The following is a 9,913-nucleotide window of genomic DNA, read 5'->3' as shown; positions in this document are numbered from 1 at the left end:
CACACACACACACACACACACACACACCACACACACACCACACACACACATCTCATTTGATCTTCACAGCAGCCCTGTATGGCAGGGACAGGGATTTGGGATTCCAATTTTATGGGGAAGAAAGTGAAGCCCAGGGAGGAAAACAATTGCTCAAGGTCATTAGCCAAGGAGCTGCTGCTGCTAAGATGGTATATATATGCTCTCCCTGCCCGTTCATCCTTTTATTCATTTCTCCATTCATTCCTTCCTTCCTCCATCTAGCATTTATTAAGCACCTACTGTGTGCCCCACTCTGTGCTAGACACTTATCCCTAAGCTGGGACACTTTTCCAGACAACAAGAGTGCTTTTGTTCCTGAGAGATGAGTTGGGGGGCGGAGGGGTACAGATTCCACCAGCCCCTGGGAACCCAGGACTCCAGATAGGGCCATTCCCATTGGGTGGGAAGCCTCATTTTTCTCTCATTAATTCTTTTTTTTTTTTTTTTTTAACTCATGGAGACTTTGAGACCTGGTTCCGACAGGCAATGCTCCTGGTGGGGCAGCTGTCCCTGGGGTGGGTGTGGGGGATGGGAGACTCCTACAGTCTGCCACAGAGTCCTTGGCAGGGCTTAGGCTGGCGCCACCTGGCTGGTCTCCGTCTTGGAGGCAGTGGTGGAGGCCTCATCATCACCCAGTGGGCTCTTGCCACAGCAGAGGGTGGTGAGCATGCAGTTCCGGAACTGGAAGACAAGAGGCATGAGTCAGGGTCAGGGTCCACTCAAAGTGCATATATCAAATTGACATGGTTGGCGAGATTGGCCTCCAACCCCCTTCCGCTCTAGCCCTCAGCCTCCACTCCCATCTCAAACCTGGCTCTCTGGAGGGAACTTACTAAACCTACAAGACCCTACCCCAGACACGCCAGGGATCAAACCCAAGGGGACTCTGTCACTAATGACATTCCATAATTCCCTCTGTGTGCCCAGGGCTATCTGTAAATTATCTCATTTAACCCAAGAGTTTGGGATTTCACCCTTTCTATAAATGAAGAAACTGAAGACCAAACAAGGGAAACACAGCTGGAAAATAACAGAGCTGAGATTTGAACCCAATATGCCTGACTCCAGAGACCACATTTTCTGCACTGGATCATGGATTCTGAAGAGAAACCACTGGTCTATGTTAAAGGATGGCTTTATCCCTTTATCCCTCAGAACAAGACTTTTTAGCTCCTTTATATCTCCTTGATGGAGACTGGCACCATCCCATCCCCCAGGCTTGGGACTTTGACCACTTGACTTTTTTTTTTTTTTTTTTTTTTTGTGGAGGACAGTGTCACCAGCCCTCATATGTGGGATCCGAACCGGGGCCCTCTGGCGTCTCAAGCCAGTTCTTAACCATCACGCCACTCGGCTGGCCCTACCACTTGACTTTTAAAACAGACCTCCAGAACCATGTGGACCGATGCTGGGGCCCACCCTGAGCTGCTGAATCAGCAGGTCAGGGTGGACACCAGAAATGTTCACTTTTCCCCAAGGATTCTGATGCCCTGAGGGAGACCGGCACCCCTGTCCGATTTTTCAGATGGAAAGACTGAGCCCTAGTCAAGGATGTCGCGTGTCCTCTGTGGGTAGTGCCTGCGGCTTGGGGGACCTGGAGCTTCCCATCCCGCCACCTGGCACCTGCTTGTTCATCATGATATAGATGACAGGGTTGTAGATGGAGGAGGACTTGGCAAAGAATGCCGGCAGGGTCATGAAGATGGGGCCAAAGTTGGAGCCCTGATGGGTGAAGATGTAGAATGCAACGCTGGCGTAGGGCAGCCAACAGATCAGGAAAGCAATGACCATGATGATGACCATGCGGGTGACTTCCTTCTCAGCCTTCTGGGTGGTGGCTGACTCCTGCTGCTGGGCAGCTGCCTGCAGAGACACAAGGCTTGGTGTCCAGACTGTGGCAACTCTGGGACAGGGACTGGGCTCGACCCATTCAGTGTGCATCTTCCCAGCACCCAGCATGGGACCTTACCTCCTTGACTGTGAAGACCAGCTGCCCATAGCAGAAGAATATGACAATCATGGGGATGGAAAAGTGGACCACGAACATGTAGATGACGAAGGACTCATTGTTGACCTCTGGCTTGAGCGTGTAGTAGTCGATCCCGCATGAGCACTGCATGCCCTCCGGGATGTACCTGAGGATCAGTGGAGGATGGGACAGGAGGGGACATAACAGAGGCCCACAGGGGACTTAGAAACAGGCCCCAGCTGACCAGAGTGACCTGCCATGTGGCTGGTCTCATTCTGGGCCTCACTTTCCCTCTCTGTAAAATGGGGATAATAAAATGTCTACTTGGCTGTGTGACTGTGAGGATCAAATCAACTGAGAGAAAGGATTCAAATGCACCTTGGGAAAACAACGTTTTTTTCATTGTTTGTTTGGCGGCTGTGTTATAATGATACTGCCCAGATCCTTGCCCAGTCTCTCACCTGGTGGCACCTGCACACCACTGACCTGTGCAGTATTTCACCAGACCCACTGTTCCACAGCGGCCGGAGGCCAGGCCTCGGGCTATGCAGGACAGAGGTTGGTGGGAAGAAGGGAAAACCTCACAAACTCTGTATTTGAGGCAGTTTGTGCAAACCGAGGTCTTACTAACAACAAAGTAAGAGTATTTTCTAGCCCAAAGAAGGGCACACAGTGTAACTAAGAGATCTTTGCACAGTTTCTGGAAACAAGAGGCCCCTGGGGCATATGGTTAGAAAGTTTCAATGAGTTTAGAGGATGGTGATATTGGACCGACCTCAGAAAACATGGCGTGTCCACTGACTGGCTATGCCTACAAGGATATAACTGGACCAGAATGGAGAAGACAGGGAAAGAGGCCAGAGGGGAATGGGCTTGAATTCAGCAAAGGGACAAAAAAAATGACCCCAGGAATACTGAGGAGGAAAGGGAAAAGAGAATGGGAATGTCCTGGAAGCAGAAGGACACGCGGTCTCTGGGAACCCATAGAGTCACCAGTCGAGTTTCCCAAACCACTGTCCTCCATCTTTCCCCATCCCTCATCTCAACCCCATTTGAAGATGATGGCCTGCACACTGGATGGGACCTGGGTCTCAGGGTCTACAATGTCACCACCTATACTGAGCATCCCAGGTGCTAAGGCCCAAGGTCAGAGGGAGCTGCCCACGGGGCACTGGACCAAAGAGGATTGGAATCTGGCCCTGGCTTAGTTGAGGATTAGGGGCACAGCCAAGGTGAAGGGTCGGGTGTCTTGGATTCTCCTTGACATGGGGACTCAGAGATGGGACCAACCTTTATAACAACATTAGGGCCTGATTCTTTCTTCCCCTGCCCTAAACCCTGACCCCAGAAGAGTTTCCAACTCAGAGCCTGAAACCAGACAGCCCCACGTTTGAGTCCTGGCTGGGGGACCCTAAAAAGACCCCCCGAGACTCTTTTTTTCTGCTCAGGGCTGTTACCTGGACCAGCCGGCTAGTGGGGGCGCAGCACAGGCCAGTGCCATGACCCAGGTGAAGGCGAGGCCCATGATGGCGTGGTTCTCTCCGAAGCGGAAGTTGCTCATGGGCTTGCATACCACCACGTACCGCTCGATGGCCAGGACCACCAAGGACCACAGGGCAATTTCACCTGCAAGGCAGTCAGCTGTCGGTCAGCATGCCATCTGCCTGGACGCCACTGTCTGTCTAAGGAGGCCGTGCTCCTCCTATTTGGGAGAGGCCTACTGGGAAGGCAACCTGGGGCAGGCCTGGGGTGAGGCCTCGGGGTGGATAGGGCTTAGACGCTGAGAAAAGGAAGAAAGGGGGTGTGGGTATGCTGAGGCGGGTGGGGTAACTTCCAGGAAGTTTAGTTCAGTTAGAGCTTTGGGTTCATGAGGGACACAGAAATCAGGTGAGAGGTCATGATTGGACTAGGAGCCCTGCGGGGAGTTTTTACAGGGGATGGTGTCCTTCGTGGGGCAACGGGCACAGTCCCTGTTGAAAGTCATTGCAGAAACCTGGAGTTGGAAGTCTTTCCTTCCCTCTGGAGCAGTGGCCTCTCCCCTCTAGGGAGAAAAAATAACCTGGGTGTGTGTGGGGGGGCCCTCTCCTAGGAGCCGGGAAAATAGATGATGTTTGGCTCAGGGGGAGAAGGAGGAAATAATGATGGAATTCAGACATGTGTGCTGCACATCACTCCTGAAACTCAGGAAGGAGGGCGGTTATAGTATTTATCAACCAAACTGGGACATTTCTGAGCATGAAAGGGAACACTGCTAATTATTCCAGAGCAGTAGCTGTAAACTGGGACTGAGCCTGCAGAGAAGTGTCTGCCTATATGTGGCACCCCTGTCTTGCCCCTACCTTCTGGTCTGAGGCTGAATGGTCTGTGGTCACTGAAGGTAACACCCAGTCATAGCCAGATTCCCTGGGGATGGGGCTGAGGTAGCAACCTGGACACATGAGGTAGAGAGAAGAAAGGCAGCAGAGCAGGCCTTGCGGCTGGTGCTGGGCTCTCCCCGTCACCCTGGCTTTGTAATAACGACCTCGTGCGTCTCCTGCTTGCCTGAGAGGCTGTGTGTCCTGGGAGAAAGTTCCCAGGTCCGAGCTGGGAGACGGAGGCCCTGCCATATCCCTAAATGAGTCTTCCCCTCTCCATGCCTCTGTTTTCTCATCTGCTAAATAGGACCTGTTATTTCTGTAGCACTCCCATCAGGTTTCCAGTCAAAGAAATATTTGAAAGCATCTTCCAAAGCTATAAGGTCACCACACATCTAATGCCTCCCTATGGGAGGGGTTTCTTTAAAGGAGACGAGCTCCTCAGCACAAAAAGCATTCATGCGTGGCAGAGAGTATGGAGGTGAGCTGGAAGGGAGTCAGATAGATGCTGGGTGGGGAAGGACTGAGCCCATGGCCCAGCACAGGCAAAGTCCAGTGACTGGGGGACTGAGCCTCTGCGTCCTGCTCTGAGCTGGGAGCCCTGAGCACAGGGATCTCTCGTGTCTGACCCAGCACAGCTGCTCTGAGGGAACCTGAACACGGCCTGAGGGGCCACATAGATGAGGGCTCAAAACTCAGCTCTGACCTTGCCACAATGTGACCCCAGCAAGGCCCTTGACTTCTCTTGTCCTCACGTTCTTTGCTGTAAAGCAAGACAATGGCACCACTCCGAGTGAGATAAACAGTGCCCAATGCCTGCCCTCTCCAAATGGCAGCCTAGCTCATCATCACCAAAGTGTTTGTTAAGTGAAGGCTTTGGATGATGCCAATAACCACTCAAGTCCCCATGCCCAAGCCTGGGGCTGTCCTCAGATGCCTCCATCCCCCTGGCTGGTGCCCCCTGCCCACCCACACCCCAGCTCATACCGCCCAGGGTGGCAAAGAAGCCCTCCAGATTGCATCCTGTGGGCCCAAAGATGAAGTATCCATGCAGGGAGGTATAGAGGGTGGTGGTGAAGCCGCCAAAGACCATGAAGAGGTCGGCCACAGCCAGGTTGAGCAGGATGTAGTTGAGAGGCGTGCGTAGCTTCTTGTGCTGGACCGTGACGTAGAGCGTGAGGAAGTTGATGGGGAAGCCAAGCACGATCAGCAGAAACATGTAGGCGGCCAGCATGGAGAACTGCCACGGCTCGGCCAGGTAGTACTGCGGGTATTCGAAGGGGCTACGCACCACGCCCGTCTTGTTGGAGAAGGGCACGTAGAAGTTGGGGCCCTCCGTGCCATTCATGGTTGAGGTCCTTGAGGCTGCCCCGCGGGCGGCTCCAACCCAAGAATGCTGCTGGGGCCTGAGCTCGGCCACGCAGGGCTCTGGCTGGATGACTCTGGGCTCCGACCCACCCCCCCCAGGCCCTTATAAGTGACCTGCCCTCCCTAAGCTCCTGGCTGAATCAGCACCTGGAAGATTGGGGGTGTTATTAAGCATATTAATCCCCAGTGCTGCAACTGGGGCCTAATTGGCTTCCCAAGAGTGGCCAAGGTGACTCCAGGTGGAAGCCTGAGGTTGGGGAGGAAGGTGCTAGGGACCCTGGGAAAAGGCAAGGATGCCCGTCCCCCATCTTCTGTCCCCCAGGAATCTCTGCCCATCTCAGCCTGGTGGCCTTGGCTAGCATTCCCTGTGGTATAATATGAGCTGACCTCATCTTCCTCCCGACCGGACCATGAACTCCCCAAGAGCAGAGGGTCTGGTTATTCTTTCAGTCTCTCATCTCCTCACTCAACCCTTTACCTATTCCTTCTCCACCTAAGTCACCTCCTGGCTCAGCCAGTTGCTGGACACACACTAGCTCATCTCGCCAGGTTATGAGCTTCGTGAGGCAGGGGCCACATCCTGCCAGCTTTGGCACTCCCCATGCCAGACACATAGCCCAGCATAGCTCAGGAGCTCAATAAGTGTTAGTTGCATTGAATGGGAATTCACTAGCTCACTCGTTCATCAAACATTCATGTGCAAGCCACTGGGGTTACAAAGACTGAAAAAGGAGGAGCCTACAGGCTGAGAGGGGTTCTGAGGCGGGAAGAACAGATCCTGGCCCAGGGAGGGGAGGCTGCCTGCCAGGGAAGAGTCCAGGGGGGTGACGTTTGGGTCTTTGACGGAGGGGAGCACTTTGCCAGGTTGCCAAGTGGGGAGGATGGTGCAGAATGAAGACAAAGGCAGGGCGGAGGCCTGAGGCCCGTCTGGGGTGTGGCTGCACATGGGCTGGGGACAGCTCTGATGGGTCTTGATGCCGAGCTGAGGAACCTGGCTTTATCTGAAGGGCAGTGGGTAGTGGTTTGGGGAGATCGCAGGGACAGAAAGGTGGCTCAAATGTCCCCAAAGATGGATTGGAGGGAGTGAGGGTGGAGGAGGGGGACCAGGGAAGGGGGTGACCAAAGCAGGGAGGGGACAGAGGCTCTCAGGGATCCTGACGCAAGGTGTTGCATCCAGGAGGCGGACTATATGCCAAGCCCTGTGCTGGGCACCAGATCACTGCGTTGAGCAAGGCAGCTGTGGTCCCAGCCTCCTGGGGACTCCAGTGTGAAGGGGAGGCAGACCCTGGGAATAGGCCTGGTTGGACACTGGTGACACACAGGGCATGTCTGGGGATGTCTGGTCAGGCTGGGCTGGGACAGTGAGCCTTGGATGCTGTGTGACAAGTAATTCCATAAGTGTGGGTCCCAGGGCAGAGGGAAGAGCGTTGGGGGCAAATAAGAGGTCCAGCCCTGACAGGCTTCCCTCTTCCATAACAGGAGAGTGAAGACACCTCCCAAGAGTGAAGTAGGGTAGCTGGGAGTGTCTGGTGTGTGGGGTGCTTGATGACCACCATTCGGCTACAAGTGTGTATCAACACAAGTTGCTCTTGGGGACATGGTGGACAAGAAGGACCAAGTCCCTGCCCTGAGGAAGCATCATTCTGCGAGCGTAGAGAGGGCCCCACAAATAAGTAATGAAACAATAGGAAAAGTTCAGATCGTGACCCACTCCCAATATAATTATCTAGAGCAGCCCAAGAAGGCCTCTCTGAAATTGTGAAGTTTGAGCTGAGACCCCAGTGATGGGAGGAGCCAGCCCTGCTAAGATCTGGTGGGGGTGGGGTAGGGGTGGAGATATCCAGGCAGAGGGAATAGCAAGTGCAAAGGCCCTGAGGCTGGGAATCCAAGGCCAGCAGGGAAGTGTCCCTGTCTCTGAGACTTCCATCCCTTAAGCTCTCTGTTGACCAGTCTCTCTTCCAACATGGGGCTGTCTGCTCAGAAAAGTGCCCCCCTTCCCTCCAGGCCCCTTCCTGTCCCAGGTGGTATCTGGGTGTGCACACGGGAGGCTGCTAAAATGTGTGTTGCAGGAATGAGTGCAGTTGGTGGTGTGGCAGGGTGGGTGGGGTGGGACTCTTATAGTCTAAGGCGCTTGGCCCAGAGATTAAGCCCAGGGTTAATGAGGTCAAGGTGGAGGGTTTGATTTTGACACAGCCCAGCCCCTGGTAGCCAGATGGAGAGAGGATCCCTGGCTCCCCTGAGTCAAAACTGGTCCCCACACAGCCCCATCCTGGCTTAGCTGATCCTCGGCCCTCAACCTCATCGCCTTGCTTGTCGCCTCCTTTTGCTTTTTACAGCCTGGAAGCTTTTCATTCATGTTCCATTCATATGTTTTTGGCCCGTTACCCAGGCTGTAATGTGAGCCCGCAAAGGTGGGCTGGGGTGTGTCTTGCTCACCACAGGGCCCCCGGAGCCCAGCTTGGAGCCTGGCATGGAGCAGGAGCAGCGTAAATCGCTTTCCCTGAACTAGAAAGAGACGGGGTTTCTGTCTGTTTGGTTCCCTGATGTATCCCCAGGGCCTGGCACAGAGTAGGTGTTCAGTAAATAGTTGGGCAATGAGTGAATGGATCTAGGGTACCTCAGGAAGCACTAGATTACCTCTCTAGGCCTCAGATTCCTCCTCTGTAAGAGCGTTTAATAATGCCCCCCTCACAGGGTGAGGTGATGGGGCGTTAAAGGCCATTGCTGAGGTGATGCTGCTCTGTATTCCGTAAGGCATGACAAAGGATTTTTTTTTTTAACCAAAAATGCTCTTTGTTCAGAGCTACAGGCTCAGGGAGGGAGCCAGAAGGTCGTTGGAAGTCATCTACTCTCACCCTTCCTGCTGCATTTTGCATGTGGGGAGACTGAGGCCCCGAGTCTGCAGTGAGTTGCCCAGGTCATGTGACAAATCAGTGACAGCCCAAGCTATAACCTGCCTGGCCACACCTCCCTCCAGCACCAAAGACAGCTCTCAGGGAAGATCTGCCCGTCCTTCACACTGAGATATAAATGACAGGGGGAAAAAAAAGGGGTGTGTGTGTGTGTACTGGGTACTGAGAAAGGACCTGGGCTGAGTCACACAGGCCTGTGGCCCTGAGGGCAGGGGGTGGCACTGGGCCTGAGCATGTGGCTCTGCATCGCCATGAGAGCCCAAGAAGTCCCAGTTCCTCCCCTCTCTGGGCCTCAGTTCGCTGGGCCTAGGAAACCTCAGGGACCCACAGACCTTCAGACCTCACAATTTAGGTTTCTCGGTTCTCCCTTGCTGGGCATGGCCCTTTATACCTGCCCTGTGTGCAGGCTGAGGCTCTGCAGCCACCTGCTCCCTTCCCTGTGCCTCAGTTTCCTACTCTGGTGCCTGCTAGTGATCAGTGAGTCTTGCTAAAAGTGTGATCCTCTTCTGGTTCTCACTCAGGCCTCAGCTCATCGCTCATGTCCTTGGAGAGCCCCCATGCCCCCAACTCTACAAACCAGGGCCCCTGCCCCCACCACACTCATTTTCTACTCAATAGTTAATCACTATCAGCAACGGTCTTATTTGTCCCCTCAGTGACTGCCCATCTCTCTCTAGAAAGTAGAGCCGGCCCAGCCTTTTCTTTGCTGCACCTGAGCTCACTGTCCAGAGTAGGTGCCCAATAAATATATGTCAGATAAATGAACAACTCCTCCTGGCCCCTGTGGGGAGGTCTCACTTCCCTCAGGAGAGCTGGAATTGAACCCGGGCCATCTAACTCCTCAGTCAGAGCTCTCTCATCTCCGTGTCAGGTGGTCACAGAGAAGGACACAGAGCCTGCCAGTGGTCAAGCCGAGTGTGGGTGACTTTCTGAGCTGTTGCCACCTTGGCCTCTCTCTCGGCTAGGCTGAGAACAAGCTGTGAGGAGCTGTGAATGTTGGGGACCCAGGGTGGGATGGGGCTATGCTGGCTGTCTCTGAAGACAGACGTAGCCATCTCAGGGCTTCCCCAGCCCAGCCCCTCTGGGAGCCCAGGTGTAGGGCTCTGACTTGGCCAGGGAGGATTAGGGCTTAGCGGCAGTGCACAAATAGCCCTTAAGCCTCCGCATGGAGGTGCTGCTTGGTCAGCAGCTTCCTCCTCCTCCTCCTCTTCCTCTTCCTCTTCCTCCTCCTCCTCTCCTCCTCCTCCTCCCCCTCCTCCCCTCCTCCTCCT

General features: G+C 54.2%; 1 protein-coding gene across 1 annotated transcript; it reads right to left on the bottom strand.

Annotated features, from left to right (window-relative positions):
• Positions 1 to 462: 462 nt before the first annotated feature.
• Positions 463 to 5,801, bottom strand: RHO (rhodopsin). The gene is made up of 5 exons (XM_019646023.1): positions 5,350 to 5,801; positions 3,466 to 3,634; positions 2,009 to 2,174; positions 1,663 to 1,902; positions 463 to 720 (listed from the first exon to the last, which is right to left on the bottom strand). The coding sequence occupies exons 1-5, from the start codon at positions 5,708 to 5,710 to the stop codon at positions 610 to 612; spliced, it is 1,047 nt and encodes a 348-aa protein (XP_019501568.1). The 5' UTR covers positions 5,711 to 5,801; the 3' UTR covers positions 463 to 609.
• Positions 5,802 to 9,913: the final 4,112 nt, after the last annotated feature.

The sequence above is a fragment of the Hipposideros armiger genome, unplaced genomic scaffold (assembly GCF_001890085.2).
Source record: "Hipposideros armiger isolate ML-2016 unplaced genomic scaffold, ASM189008v1 scaffold_96, whole genome shotgun sequence".
NCBI classification, from domain to species: domain Eukaryota; kingdom Metazoa; phylum Chordata; class Mammalia; order Chiroptera; family Hipposideridae; genus Hipposideros; species Hipposideros armiger.
This window is presented reverse-complemented; position numbering and strand designations above follow the sequence as displayed.

Coding starts and splice junctions, on each gene's coding strand:
- RHO (XM_019646023.1), bottom strand. CDS start 5,710: ATGAATGGCACGGAGGGCCCCAACTTCTACGTGCCCTTCTCCAACAAG. Junction 3,635..5,349: donor CTTCTTTGCCACCCTGGGCG/GTATGAGCTGGG, acceptor ACTGCCTTGCAG/GTGAAATTGCCCTGTGGTCC. Junction 2,175..3,465: donor CCACTAGCCGGCTGGTCCAG/GTAACAGCCCTG, acceptor ACTGATCCTCAG/GTACATCCCGGAGGGCATGC.